The sequence below is a fragment of the Tauraco erythrolophus genome, chromosome 14 (genome assembly GCF_009769465.1).
Source record: "Tauraco erythrolophus isolate bTauEry1 chromosome 14, bTauEry1.pri, whole genome shotgun sequence".
Lineage (NCBI taxonomy): Eukaryota > Metazoa > Chordata > Aves > Musophagiformes > Musophagidae > Tauraco > Tauraco erythrolophus.
This window is the reverse complement of record NC_141478.1, coordinates 7,588,464-7,603,871: the sequence shown is the minus strand read 5'-3', so window position 1 is coordinate 7,603,871 and position 15,408 is coordinate 7,588,464. Positions and strand designations below refer to the sequence as shown.

The 15,408-nt window shown below is 45.5% G+C and overlaps 1 protein-coding gene across 2 annotated transcripts in view; it reads left to right on the top strand.

Annotated features, from left to right (window-relative positions):
• The first annotated feature begins 2,235 nt into the window (after nucleotides 1-2,235).
• The window catches only part of SV2B (synaptic vesicle glycoprotein 2B), a 31,094-nt gene continuing 17,921 nt past the window's right edge, over nucleotides 2,236-15,408 (top strand). For both annotated transcript variants that reach the window (XM_086620180.1, XM_009986713.2), the window contains exons 1-2: nucleotides 2,236-2,752; nucleotides 14,909-15,089. In XM_086620180.1, the coding sequence (XP_086476306.1) occupies nucleotides 2,236-2,752; nucleotides 14,909-15,089 (698 nt within the window). The remainder of the gene's footprint in view (nucleotides 2,753-14,908; nucleotides 15,090-15,408) is intronic.

The following is a 15,408-nucleotide window of genomic DNA, read 5'->3' as shown; positions in this document are numbered from 1 at the left end:
ACATTTTTACTGCCTTGGAGAACACGATGTTCAGTCATGACACAAATCTTTGTGTAATCAAGAAAGTTACTTCAAGACTGGGAGGTTCTGAGACTCAAAAGTGCTATTGAGTTTTTTAACCATTAGTGGTGACACTCCAGCATTGAAACAAGAGCTGTAAAACCCACTTAAGTGCTTCTGATGGCTGTCAGATGCATTATCTCCCCTGCATGTTTAACACCTCCATTGCAGATGAAAATGCTTCTCTTTACTGCCACCTGCACTGTAGTTTCCTGATCTTTCTAACCTCATCAGCATGCCTTTGGGATTTTTTAATTTTTTTTTTTTTTTTACTTTATTGATTGCTTTTTTTCAGCCCTGGAAGAATGCCCTGCTGCCTTTTTAACTTCATGCAAAATGTATTGTGTGATTCAGCATAAAGAAAGGGAAGAGGAAACATGTTGAATGCAGTGACAAATGGCAGAAGGGTCAGAGAAAAGGAAGATGCTCTGGCAGGGCCTGCAGAGACCATGTCGTAATTATATGCAATAAATATATAGGTAGATAACCAGAAATGAAGGAGAAGCTTTTTATGAAGTTTCTTGGAGCAGCTTCCATGAACAGCACAGGCAAGGCCTGGCCATGACTTCATGCAGGGAAGTCAAGCCTCTGCTCTTTCCTTACACTTGGGCTGCCAGAAAATCACAGCATTTGCAGGAGCGATGCCTTTCTGAGCATTTTGTGCCAGAGCTTCTACTGAATTTCTCCTCTGAAGTCATTTTAGCTGCATGTTGTTTAAACCCATACTGGCTGCCAAAGAAGATGGCAAAGTGCAGAGGTATCTCTGTTATCTACTGTGTGTGCATTTGAGTACACTTCTATAGGTCAACTGACTGCATAGGTACCAAAACCCACATATATACAGACGTGTGCCTGCCCATGTCATTTCCTAGCTCATTTGCACTTTATTTAGACAAGTAGCTCCAAGCTTAAAGTGCAGTCTACATTTTGTGCATGCCTACGCTGTGCTGGCTCCTCCAACGCGACTCTGCTCAGTTTCCCACGTGAGTCGCCTTTGAAACTCCTTGTTTACAGCTGTGTGCGGGAACAAACACGGGAGAACACTGGAGAGCCAGCTGGCTGAAAACCGCTTGAAAAATAATGGAAATCAGGTGTCCGAAGTGAGAATGTGTTTAGATGTGACTTGGCTTCCCTTGGTTTTCCCTGCAGAGAGCAGTGATTCCATGTCAGCTTTGGATTTTGCCCTTTGTGAAAATCATCCTCCGTTGATGGTTAGATATGGGAAGAACAGAGCTTGGTGTGACGTTCGGTGACTTTATCTTGGCAGACACTGCATGCTAGTTGTACATCTGTCATACAGATGGGGAGACGCTGGGGAAAAAACGAAGCCGTTAAATAGAATTAAGTTTGGGATGTAGAGGAAAAAGAAAATCAAGCTCATATTTTATGTCATTATGACGTTAGTCAGTTGTAGGTACCAGGGTTGAGTGTGCTCTGAGTAGATGAATAGAAACATATTTAGCAACCTGAGAGCTCTGTTCCAGCAACTCAGCCAGTGCTGTTCTGCTCTCCGTAGAAACCAGCGCCACATGCAGGAGGCAGGACTTCTGGGAATGACAGAAATTGGGACCGCACATTACTTCACATTCTCCTTTAGGTTCCCGATTAACTTGGCAATTTTTGATAGTCTTTTTTGTTCTGAGGCTTTGGGTTTTAACAATGCAAAAACATTCCTCAAACACTCTGTTGCCTGTTTTTTTTTTCAACTGAAAAGTGTGTATCGAAAATATTGGGCGTTTAACTCAACAAATGTGGGCTTGCAAGCTTGCTGCTGTCTCATTGCTACTATTTCCTTTTTCTCAGGACATGACCTTCACCATCACGATGAATCAGGAAAAACCTGTCCGATCCTCCTAGCTCCCTGGCTGTGCAATTTACTGTTCCCTTGCTGTTCACCAGACAGCAGCTCTTCCCACCCAAAGCACAGAAGAAGCCAGCAAGTCACAAATGACAGCTGAAAAGTGAAGCATTATCAAAAGCTGTGTGAGACTCTGTCAGAGAGAAATTTTATATAGTAATTCTCCTTCTGAGCCTGGGAAGCTGTTTATCCCATCAGCTCCAAAGAACAGAGAGAAGATATGTTCAAGTAACCAAACCCCGAAATTGCACAAATCAATACGTATATTACAGTATCTACACACAGTGATCTACAGCATTTAGAAATCTCTGTTCAGAATGGATGATGGATATAGAAACACAAACCTCTATCAAGGGGGCAGAGAGGCAAACCAAGTCTCAGATGACTACAGGTACCAGGATGGTAACTATGAAGGGTACGCACCCAATGACGGCTACTATCGTGGAGGGGATGAGAACGCTCATGAGGAAGATGCCCAGAGTGATGTTACAGAAGGCCATGATGAAGATGATGAGGTCTATGAGGGGGAGTACCAAGGGATCCCGCACCCAGATGACATTAAAGAAAAGCAGAAGAAGCGAGCTCCTGCCGTGGCTGATGAGTACAGAGACCGTGCTGACCTTATGGCAGAGAGGATGGAGGACGAGGAGCAACTTGCCCACCAGTATGAAAACATCATTGAGGAGTGTGGCCATGGACGCTTCCAGTGGACCCTCTTCTTTGTTTTAGGATTGGCACTGATGGCAGATGGGGTGGAGGTGTTTGTGGTTGGATTTGTTCTTCCCAGTGCTGAGAAGGATATGTGCTTATCCAGTTCGAACAAAGGGATGCTAGGTAAGTGCCGCTTGCGAACAGCCCTTCTAACGCAGTAGGCAGTAGTTAGAACATCTTTTTCTAGTGACCAGCTGATTTCAGGATCTTCTGATGACTGTCGTCTTGTGTTGTATGCCATGCATAGTCACAGCTGGGTGGATCTGACTCAAGAGGGGTTTGCATGCTGCTGAGAAGGCAGCTGCTTAAAAGCAGCAGAGGTGCACAACATCTAAGCTCACCTTATGAATGTACTGTGGCTTCAGTACAGGGGAAAACTCATAGGAGTGTTCCAGGACAGAAAAGTGAAAGGTTAAAGGTGACTTTTCCTGCTTGAGGACCTAGTGACTCAGATTTCGATCCTTTTAGAAACTGAACTGTAATGAGAAGTCCACAAAGCAGCATCATTCAAATATGATACATAAAAAAGACAGGAGTCTGTTTGCTCTGGATCACTTGGCTGTTACATTATGGCTCCTGATGGTTCCCTGCTCTCCAAAGTTTTCCACTTTGCCCAGGTTCCTCAAGTCTTTAGCCCCAAGTCCCGACTGGCAGATCAGCTGTGCAGCTGGTTCCTCCTGCACACTAACTTCTGGGTCAGAGCAGTTTGCTAATACATACTGGGTCAGAAGTAGCTGATGGAGGTTTCTTTGTAGGTCTGGAATGCAGTTAATGTGCTGCGTGAGGATTGAAGACTGAGGCTACTGGCAACATCCCCTTTGCATCACCGTTGACACCTCCCTGTGGTCAAAATACAAAGGCTTAGTTATTTTGAGTGAGACTGGATGGAAAGGTCTGGACGAACAATTTTTTCCCTTGCATGTTATAAGCCAAAGTCGGCAAAGTCTCCAAGATCTCCAAGAATCAGGAAAGCGTCCAGCATGGCCCTTAGTGAGAGCCAGCCGTGCAATAGTACTGCGCATCTGGAAGGAAAATAAAGCAGCTCTTGGAAGAACTGCTTTAGGAGGGGGATAGTATGTCTGGATGGATATGTACTGGGTTGTGGTGGAATCATCAGAGCCTGTAGTTCAAATGTTCTGGCCCAGAAGCCCTGCCTGATGCAAAGTAAATGCAGATTTTGGATTAGACCCCAGCCCTTGTCTCTGTTCTATTTGCATTATTTTCATGTGTCAAGGGCAATAGATAATTATCCTTATATAGACCTCTCATCTTGGTGTGTTGAGGTCCTAGACACTTTTCTCTCCTGTTTCGTCTTTTTTCTTCTCTGAACTTGAGGATCAGGGTGTTTATTTCCACAGCTAGCTAGGTTGGTGCTTAGTTTTGTGCCTTAAAGAGTTTGCTATCTTTTTTTGCTTCACAAACCACTTAAAAATTCTAAATTGAAATATCTCAGCTAAGATATCTAAAAGTAAATCCCTCACAATTGGATCCTGATTTCAAAGGGACTTCCACATTCACTGGCTCTCTATGGGACACCAGGCTGCGTGCCTTTTCAGTGATGAAACCGTTTTTGAAAAACAGGACATTTATTTCGGTGACTACATGAAGGCTGAAATTTTCTGAAACTCTGACCCCATAAATATCTGTCGCCATGGAGCTCAAGCTCTGGCAGGCGCCTGAGTCAGAAAACTTCAAATGTCACAAGAAAATCCATCTTTGAAGTATTTCTGGCCCAACCACAGGTAAAAATGAACAAGAAATCTCCCCAGAGAGCTCGTTCTGCTTTTTCCAGCTCGGTATTTGCAAGGCTGAAAGTTCACGGTGTTCTGATAAGCTCTGAATAAGCAAGGAGACATTTGGGTCTGTCTCCAATCCCAGATCCAGCCTCCTGCTCACTAACCAAGCTAATCTGGAACTTCTAATTAGGGGAAGAACACTTTTTCCACTGCTTTTCCTGCCTACTTCTAAAGACAACTTTGAGAACCTGGTTTTGCGGAATAATTTCTTCCATCCTTCGCTTGTTTGTTTGGGGGATCTGCTGTCAAAGCTTTTATTCACACTATTTTGTGTCTTAAATATGAGGAAAAAAAAGAATTTTCCTAAAATCAGTAAAAGTTGATTCATCTTAGTTTGAGGTAGTGAGGAAAGTGGATATTTATGGTAGCACTCAGTTGTTATCATTGGTGTTGCACCTGAGGCAAGTCTCTGAGTCATAGAATCATATCACAGAGCAGTTTGGGTTGGAAGGGACCTTAAAGATCATCTAGTTCCAATCCTCGCGCCATGGGCAGGGACACCTTCCACCAGATCAGGTTGCTAAAAGCCTCATCCAACCTGGCCTTTCACATTTCCGGAGTTCAGTCTGTCATATCTGTTAAACATACTTTCTTGCCTGGTGGATATTTCTCTGCTGCAGGTTTCCTCTTGGATCTGCGATTTGTGAGATGATGCTTTGTGAAAATGAATTAAGTGTGGCTTAGAAAGCCTTAGCACTTAGAAAGCGGTGCACTGGTACGAGTAGTGAATACCCAAAGGCATCAAGAAGTGAGGGTGTGAGGAGGCTGGAGCAGGTATGGGGCTGCTGGAGGACATGAGAGGGGAAGAGTGCAGATCTCTGGGTCTGGAGAGGAGGAGGAGGAGGAGGAGGAGGAGGAGGAGGAGGAGAGCTTTCTGCCAGACTAAGGGCAGCAGCAGGGAGGGGAGGGTGTTGGAGGTTTGGCAGGCAGCGGGGCAGTGCAGGGACACAAGATCTGGGTGCAGACCTGCCTCCAGCACAGCCTGGTGTCCCAAGGACTGCCCCTGCAAGAGGGTTTCATCCCTTTTCTGAGCAGCTGTGGGTGCACGGCATGATAAGGACAGACAGATATCAGCTCCTGGAGGGAAAGGCTGGGGAAGTGCTCTTGATGGAAACAGGAACATAATCATCCTCAAAACCTTTCCTGGATTAGCTTCAGCACCCTTCCACCTGCAACTAGAAAAAAGATACCTCCTGACAGAGCTCAGAGCCCCTGACACATCCTCGTTTCCCTTGGGGTTTTCATTCCCTCAACGGTCTATGGATTGTGCTATCACAAATTGATCTTGCTAATACTCAGGGTTCAATGATACTTAACAGGTTGACTCGGTGGCAATCCAAGAGCTCCTCACCTCAATTCCTGCCTAATGTGCAGTGACGATCTCACAAGAGTGTGTTGGCACAGAATGAACGGAGGTTTGGTTAGAGAAGGTACATTTTTGCTAAGGAAACATAATCAGGTTTCCCAGGTGGAGTTAAGGTTGCTTCAGGCAGCTGCTAACATTTGAACACATGAGAAGGTCTCAGCCATAACAAGAGAGGCCAGGAGGGAAAAAATGGGGAATAAATCAGATAAGTAATCAAACTCTTGCAGAAATAGGAAGGGACAAATCAGAGAACTAAAGTGGATACCCCCTAAAGACCAATTTAGTGAAGTTCAGCTTTTACTAAAAGGACATTTTGCATTAAGTACTCTGTATATTGCGTATTTTTCCTCCCTCGGAAAGCAAGCATGGAAAAATATCAAGCAAATTATAGCCAATTTATGCAAAAATTACAAATAAACAGATGCCCACAGTGTTTCATGAAATGTGTGAAATGAATATGACACATCTTAGAAAACGTTTACATTTTGTTCTGAAAATAAACATTTCACCATCAGATGCAAATTAACAGCTATTTTAGCCCTAAATATCCCTAGTGGGACAAACCACATATTTGGAGTTTTTTTATTATGTGAAATGCTATTTTGAAAGTGATTGCAGGGGTATTACAAAAAAAAACATAAAAAAACCCAAAACACGAAAATAACTGTATATATTTTTGCAGTTTGATTTCATCAATTTTTAACATGAGTTATTACGAATAAGTTTGGTAACTTGTAACAAGATCATTTTTCCATATTCATTTGATAAATCTGCTTTGCTGAGCTTTCTCCAGCAGTAATCATAATAATAATTCATTTCTTAAATTTATTGAAACAGAATATTCCTTTTCAGTATAATGCACCCTGTCAGAAACAGAATATTTTTTGATTTCTTATGGATAATCATACAAAGAGCCATCAATTTTCTATCCACGTATTTGCTGAAAGGCACACTGCATCATTATTTGGAGAAATATCATATAAATGTATATCTTCAAGTGCTTTTAATCACCTCTCAGAGGACTGAATGTTATATTTGCAAGCGTAAGTACACAGCAAGTATAAACGATGGCGCCATGGCAATGTGTTAAACTTTTTCACATCCTGCTTATAAAAAACTTGAGGCACAGTTAAAGCACCAAGACCTCCCAGACCCCAGAGCTGCAGTTGCTTTGTCGTCATTTCACAGTTCAGTTAACTGAGACAAGAGAATTTCTAAGGGCTTTGCCCGTAGCTGCGAAGCAGCCACACCAATGTTGAGAATAAAACCGGTCCTTCAGGTGCACAGCTCCCTTTTTCTTCTTATGATTTAATAATAATATTTTAAGGAGGATATCATCTTACAGACTCTTAGCCTCGTAGTGTCAGATCAAAAAAAAATAGAAAAAAGATCCTATTAGTAATTATGCAGTTATGTAGCAATTCAAGCTTGGCTGTGTGAGTCAGGTTAAATAGGATGTGTAACAATAACCTTGCTTTTAGTTGTGTGAAGAGGATGTTTTATTATCAGCTGGGATAAAATCTGGCCTCAGCTTCTCATTGACCTGAATTCACCTGATATGACAGTAAATCCTAATCCCCTCTGCAGAGCTCAGTGGCTTTTCTCCACTTCTTTTTTTTTTTCCTGGATGGGCACAGATGAGCCCAGCCATGGCTCCCTTGCTCTACCATGGCTTGTGGCTGCCTGTTTTGTACCTCCATGGCTGTGGACCCCTGAAACAGCAGCCAGCTAAACCCTGATGAGACCTGCCCATGGCCACATCCCCAGCATCAGGCACAAATTCCTGCCTGCAAATTTCCTCTTGGGCAGAAACACTCCTGCAGCCCAAAGAGCATCATCACCCCAAGTGATAGGGACATGCTAGAGGGAAAAACTGTATTTTTGTGATTTGGAAACCCCCTGCACCTCGTGTGAGTCTGATACGGGGATGGCTGCGTCCCCATTTATAAGCACTGCGGGAATTTCATCTGACGGGAGCCAGCACGAACAGGTTTCTGTTTAACAGCAAAGGATTTGTTTGGCTTCCTCTGCTGGAAACTTTGCTTCAGCAGAGGGGTTGGGTGGGGGGAACCAGATGGTCCCATGAATATTGTAGTGATGGACAAGTCCCGTGGGGGGACTGTGAAGCTGGCTGAGCGTAAACAGCCACCCACGCCGTGCCGGCGGTGCGCGCTGGAGTGTTGGCTGTGCGTTGCCTCGCCGGTGCTGCGTCAGAGCACCCATGGATTCACGCATCCACCTTTGGCTTTAACATGCAGAATCCCCACGATCTCAGCAGGCGCGTTCATCCGGTATCCACCTCCAGATCGCCGAAAATGGAAAGCCACCTCTCACATGCGCCATCCGCTTCTCAGTGGCAGAGCCATTAGCTGTAGATGAAGTCTCTCTGCCGGTACTTAATCAACGAGGCAAGCGCAACGAGACTGCCCTTTCCTTTGATTTCCATTTACAAGGTCAAGGAGATTCATGGGGAAAGCACTAATAAGCCTACAAGCAAAAGCAGCTAAATTTCAGGAAGAAAGGGAATAAAGGCCCCTCGGCCCTCACTTCATCCTCTGCTGAGACCATTCCCTGTTCTGGGACTGCCAGCCATCACTACAGTACAAGATAGTCAGGACTACTGGGTTTATTCCTCTTTTTAAATCACTCACGCACAATTGGATCCCGTGCATTGCTTCATCCATCTCCCAAACTATCCAGACCTATCTCACAAAATGTTGTTTGTGTCCATAAACCGCATCCATGTGTAACAGATGCTACATCGCTAAGAGTGTTTGGGTTTCGTTTTTATTGCAGCTTGGATTGCAAGATATAAAAGGCCCTAATCGTTTTCTGTCACCCAAATGCTTTCCCTCTTCAAAAGCCTTCTTTTTTTCACCATACGGCGGTACTGGTGGTGATCTGAGCTTTGAAGGCAGGCAGGAGCTTCCACGTTTCTGTGGTTATTGGCTCCGTGCAGACCCATTAGCAGAGGTGAAACAATCCTACACCTGGCCCCACGAAGGCTCCTCACCTTCCTGACAGCCCCAAGGATTTTGGGACTAATTCTTCCCATTGAGCTGTTTTTTTCCTGCTCAAATTTTCCATTCATTCCCCAAGTCCTTGTCCTGACTTGAAAGGGATTATTTTCAGATGTGCCTCATTTTTAAGAACTTTAATCCCATTAACTGTCAATGAAAGAAATTCATGCTTGTGATGGAGATTTAGTTAAACCTTGAATTTTTTGTTTTCTTTCTGAAACCCTTATGAGTCCACTTTTAATTATATTGAAATAGTAAAAATACTGTTTAGCCCACACATAGCCATGCACTGTATCCACCTTTCCTTATTCCTAGAATTTCAGCTTTCAAGTCCACAATTCCTATCTAACATGGAGCACACAACTTCAATAAAGGTTGATAAACTTCTTAGCATGAAAATCCTGTATATGTTATCTCTTTTCTAGTAGGAATAAGCCCAGTCAGCGGTCACATATTTTCCTTATAACTTCAGCATTGGATGAGTCACAACCTGAAATTTATTCTTGGAATTTCTGCGCTATATTTTTCTACTGATTTTATGGGAAGCTATTGCAGACTTTCCCACAGGCATTCATTATGCTCCGTTACTTGTGGAATAGTCTGCAAATAATGTCTTATTCAGAGCTGCCCCTAACATTTCACCCAACCACTGCATGTGTTCATTTGGAAGCTGAGACCTCCTAGCACAGTCCAGGTCTGCATGGTTTGAAGCCGAGGTTTGAAGTCAAGTTCCTGGTACAGACTGTTGTAATGTTTGTTCCCCAGAATATTTGTTGGACAGAAATAATACAGCAGAATCTTGGTCTGATTCTCCTTAAAACTTAAGTTTCCTTGATATGAGCTGGATCTCTTTCAGAGGTAACAGTCATCACTGTGTTGTCCAGAAGACTGTCTCTCCTGCATGGAGACTTTATGAGTAACTATTCCACTCCTCCCTGAGTCCCTGCCACCTTGTTCTTAATCCAGGACGCAGGAATCTGCAAAGCCTGACGTTGTTCTGCACCTTCGGTCCCAAGATCTATCAGCTGACAGAGTGTTTTATAGCAGCTGCCCAAAAAGTTTTAATGTTATTGGCCAGAACATGCAGTCTTCCCAAAAGAGACCTCTCCATCATAATAAAGTGTCCTGCTGATTTTGTTTCAGCCCTGAAGTACACATTTCTATAACCAGGATACTTCCCCTCAGAAACTGGTCAGATGGACAGTCTCTAGTCATCCCTGAGGTTTCCTTTACTACAGATTTTGATTGTTTTAAATTTCTAATGGACAATGCATCCATTGGTTTATCCCATACAATAACCAATTAAAGCTGCATCCTCTGAGTGAGTTCATGACATTAACAGCTCTGCTGTGTTTTATGTTGCTCACTGTTTGATGGATGCTGTGTTGCAGAGATATAATCTTCCCTTCCATTCCAAGTTTGGAATCTTCAGTCAGAATCTGGACGAGTTTGCCCAGAAAAGCAGCTCTGCTCTGCTTCTTGATGCCAGGTTTCACATGCTGCCACATTCCATGCCAAGCCCACCCTTCCCCTGGCCAGAGAGCCAGACCCCTGCCACCAGCCAGGGTACTCAGCTGCAACAAATCACTGGCTAGAAGATGGCAACAACTTCCTCCATCTCCTCCTGACCTGGGATATTTTCTGTTGTTAAGAGGATTTGGATGAACATCTGCCATCCAGGGATTTTGTCTGGAAAAAAAAAAAAAAAATTAACTCTGGTAGATGATTTTTTCTTCCTCGGTGGGGTCTGGCAGCGTGGGCTGAGCTGTGCTGAGAGCTGCTCCCACGGTGCTGGCTCACGGCAGTGAGTAGATACAGGGCACATCACCACTTCTGTCTGCTGGCTGCGATCAGAGATGCTCCACTGAGTGTAGCACAGGAGCCAGAGTAAAGCATTAAGCCTTACAGCACTGCAGGGCAGGGAGTGCGGATATGGATTGTGCAGGGCCACACGCTTACGGAGGAGGTACAATCGCCCCGGCAAAATCCTGTGCCACAGCTCTGGTACAAAGGCTGTTAAGAGGGAAAAACAGAGTTCTTGCCTTTGACACACGAACTCCTGATTGCCCATTAGACACTGTGGATAGAAAAGAAAGCAGAACCATTCACAGAGAGGTGACCCCACTGGCCTGCCATGGAACAGGGACATTTCAGGAGTCCGAACTTTTCCGCTTCTGATTAACGTGAGACAAACACCCTTCAAATGCTCCAGTGGCTCTCTGCTGCATAGCTTTTAATTTAGCAATGCATTTCGGACCAAGTGCAGGCGTTCGCAGTCGAAAGGAGACAGAATCAGCTGCCAAATAACTCTCTGCATTAGTCCTTAGCTGGCTGTGCTGGATGGCCCAGAACAGCCCTCAGCCGTCAGACTGATCGTCTCGTTCAAACATTAACCAACTGCAAAAACATTCATCGGCACCTTGTTTCCCAAGTGATGTGTTTGACAGAACAGGTCCTGGGGAAGATGTTGGCTCGAGAGAGAAGTCAACACTTGGTTCAAGGTGAGGATTGACCCTCCAAAAGGGTGTTTTTCAACCATTCCTGAAGAATGTTTCTTTTAGCTTCATTTCTTCATTCAGTAAAGAGGACTGTTTCCTATTAAGGAGGAATATCTACTTGCTCAGCATCCTTTGCCTCCATTGAGGGCCAGGGAAGCAGGGAATATTGCTGCTTTTCTTGATTTACAGTGTTTACTTCAACTCCTGCTCAGATGGGTCTTGTACTTGACATGCCTGCAGTCTCCAAGCATCTCCAAGCATAATTTTTTTCCTTCAAGAAATCTCTGCACTGCAAGATCTACTTTTCAGGAAGCAGATATTCCTCCATCCTGACATAGTTCAGTCCTCTGGATCATATCCAGCCATGATCAGGCCCCATCAGTATCTCCGCAGCAGGACTGTGCAGCCTATAGGTGTAGACTACAATCCTGCCTATGGTATCTGAGATGATATAGTAGGTGTTCTGGAAACAGCCTCTTGCACCTCTGTGCTCCCCAGGAAACACAGCAGTTGCCACCACTTTCTTCTGAAATGTGGTGATGGTGACACTGCTTCTACTCCGTGGACCTCCAGCTTGCAGTAGACGGCTCTGAGACATATGCGGCTTAGCAGCCAAGGAGCTGCCAATGCAGTAACAGCATGCCCCAAACCCTTCCATGTCAGCAGCTGGCAGAGCCATCAGGGCATGCAGTAAAGTCATCTCATCATCAACTGTTTTGGTCCTGCAGTGCCAAGGCAGAGGCAGCCACAGCCACACACCACAAGTGGAAAAAAGTATGAAAGGCTTTGTCTTCTGCACTATGAAACTCAGAATAACGTCTGTAGCACAGATCCAACTGCTGATAGTTTGTCTCCTTGTGGTGTTGCCTCATCTGGGCTTTTCCAGAGGGGCCTTGGAGACATATGTTCGTGCCCAATCCCTTCTCTCCTTAAGCCTTTCCCGGCTCAAAGGAATGAACAGAGATTTATTCACAGACAAGCCTAAAACAAAAATCTGGAGCCCAGAGGCCGATATAGCCTTCAAAGACTTGGTCCGTGTGCTGCCAGCTGCTGGACTGATCAATTCCCAGATGTTATTCCTTAACAGCAATGCAAATCATTTCACTCTAGCTGATCAATTTTTCCAACCCTCCAGCACTGATTGCTGTTAGATTTTTGTGATAGTTTGATGTGTGGGGGGTGTTCTGGTGGCAGGGGAGGGGATTTGCTCCCTGTGCCACCAGATCTGAGTCCCATCCCCCCCGGGGGAGGTTGAGCCAAGGCGGCGCCTCTGCGAATTGCCCTATTTAAGTTGAGACAAAAGGGGCGGGAAGGGCCTTTTTGCTCAGGAGCGAGGAGAGAGCAGGAGGGCGCTGCCCTCGCTCCCGGCTCCCGGCCGAGCGGCCGCTCGGGCCCGGGCCCGGGCCGGCGCCATGTGCTCAAGATGGCGCCGGGGAGCCGCATGGGGGACTCGGTAAGCGCCCCGCTCCCGGGGTGCCCGCCGGGCCGAGCTCCCCCAGAGAGGATTAATATCTAAGAGAAGACAACCACAACGACCGGGTCAGCAAAGATGGAGCAGGAGGAGGTGTACTGGAGCTGAGGCTTCCCTTGCAATCGGTGTGAGATGGCAGGCGGCCCCCCTGCAGCCAGGGTGTACTCGGCGGAGCAGCGGCCCACTCGTGGCCTGTGGAGAAACCCACGTCGGGAAGGAGATGCCTGAGCCCAGGAGAGGTCGTGGAGCAGGGGATGCGCGACCAGGTACTGTTGATAATGGGGCATGGAATGCACGACGAGGTCGTGGAGGCATCTGGAGACCGTGGGACGACCCACGCCGACGCGAGTGGCAGCAGCTCCCTAAGAGGCCGAGACTGGTAAAGCCCGAACTGGTGCGATCCATGGGGAGGATTGCAATCCTGCGGGCAGGACTTACTTTGGAAAAGTTTGGGGACTTTTTCTTTGTGAGTAGGGGATCCACCGAAGCAAGGGAAAAATGGTGTAAAGACTCCTCCTCCTTTAAGAAAGAGGCGGCAGTGAACAACATGGATGAACTGACCTGTACTCCCCCATTCCCTGTCTCCCTGCGCCGCTGGGGGGAAGACAGAGCCAGGAACGAAAGGAAAATAGGGGGTGGGGAGGTGTTGTTTTAAGATCGGGCCTTGTTTTCTCTTTTCTCCTCTCAAGTAACCGGTTTCGTTCCCTTTTGTCTTTTGTTAAGTAACTGTTAATAAATTGTTTTGTTTTTATGAAGAAAGCCTGAGTCATGTTTTGCCCGAGACCATGGTTAGTGGGTGCTCCCTTTTTCGGTTCTTGTCTCGACCCTCAGTCCAAAAAAAAAAAAACCACGACAATTTTAAACACTTAATGCCTGAAACTGCTGTCCTTTCATATGGGAACTCTTGCAGGCTTCAACAGGAATTTTGCCAGCAAAAGGACCATAGCTTGTGGTTCTTCCTGGGAGTATTCTTGCTCACTGAAGTTTCTACATCTGAAAAGTAGATAAAATAAGCGAAAAAAAAAATCATGGACCTGTAAACATGATTAATTAGTGCTATTTACACTGGCACCCAGATAAAGGAAAAGGTAATATAATAGGTGGCCCTTCTGTTGGCAGCGTCAGTAGAAGAGTCAAGGACAACTGCCACGTTTTCTAGGCCAAATTTGCAAGCACATAGTGAGCTGCGTACAGGGAGCCTATACGGAGAAGAAAACCATTCTCTTCTGTTCATCCTGGCACTAAACATAGTCACTGAAACTGTCTTTTGAGGACTCCGTGGTAGAAGATCTAATGAAGTCAAGTTAAAAGAAGATTGCATTTTTTTTTAACAATGTCAGAGTGATAACTCTATAGACCAAACTGTGAAGACAAGCAGTAGGTTCTCTTTTCTCCTGAAATTTTCAGATCAAGACTATACTCTTTTCTGTGAGTTGTCCTTTAGTTAGATACAAAATCTTGGCTCAGTAATGAAGGAAGAAGCTGTGCTATGCAAGGTGAGTCTCAGTAACAGACTGATCCTTTCAGATAAAGCTAGGAAAAGCAGAGAGTGAAAGAGATTATATCCTGCAAAGGAAGCATGAATAGGATAGGTAACCTGCAAAGAGATTTAGCCATGCTTTACCACTCTCTGCTCACAGCTTTCTGAGTATAAACAGCAGCCCGAGAACACCTCCTCCCTACACATCCTCAGTCCCATTGCGCTCAGGGCAGGTAGCAGAGTGAAGACATCAGACTTCTGTTGTATCGTTGGTGGCACATAGCTGGGACACGTGTATCCTAAGCTGCTTATGTCTGGCCATTGCTTACGTGCAGGGGATATGTGAGCAGCGAGGTTGGGAAAGAAAGATGCGGGTCTGGTCAAACGAGGGTACGTCTACATTGCATGATGCAGTGCAGCAGGGGGCAAAGCAAGCTCGTGGGCAGAAGGTGGGGAAATTAGTTTTCACCAACAGATAGAGCTTCTGGCACTTGAGATAGCTAATGTGGGGGAACAGGTGTCTCTACTTTATTGCACAGTATACTGGGTCGACATCAGCTGCCATATGGACACTTTAAAACCTACTTCTGCATTGCAAACTATTTCTACCTGGTTACCAAACTCACTGTCTCTCTGTCTCCCTTTCAGGCTTGATAGTCTACTTAGGAATGATGGTGGGAGCTGTCATGCTGGGTGGCCTCGCTGATAAACTGGGAAGAAAGAAATGCCTCATCATATCACTTTCAATCAATGCTGCCTTCGCGTTCCTCTCCTCCTTCGTCCAGGGATATGGGTTCTTCCTCTTCTGCCGCCTTATCTCGGGCCTCGGGTGGGTAACTGGTGAATCTGTCCCATGTCCTGGAGGAATCTCATCACAGTTTGAGTGTGTGGAGTGGGAGAAGGAGGGCTGCTCCAGAGACGCAGCTTCAGTACTGAGCCAGGACAGCACTGCTGTTTAGCATGTGTGGTTGCGTTACCTCTCTCTTGACCCTGATAGTGTTAGTGGTAAGAAAGTTTAGTCACTGACGTTCTTCTGGTACTGCTCAAATTGTGCAGAAAGATAAGTGAGACTGATAAACATCCACCTTAGTTTACAATCCTCCAATGAGACCCTCAGCCATCCCCATGGCCTGCCTGTATTTTGACTC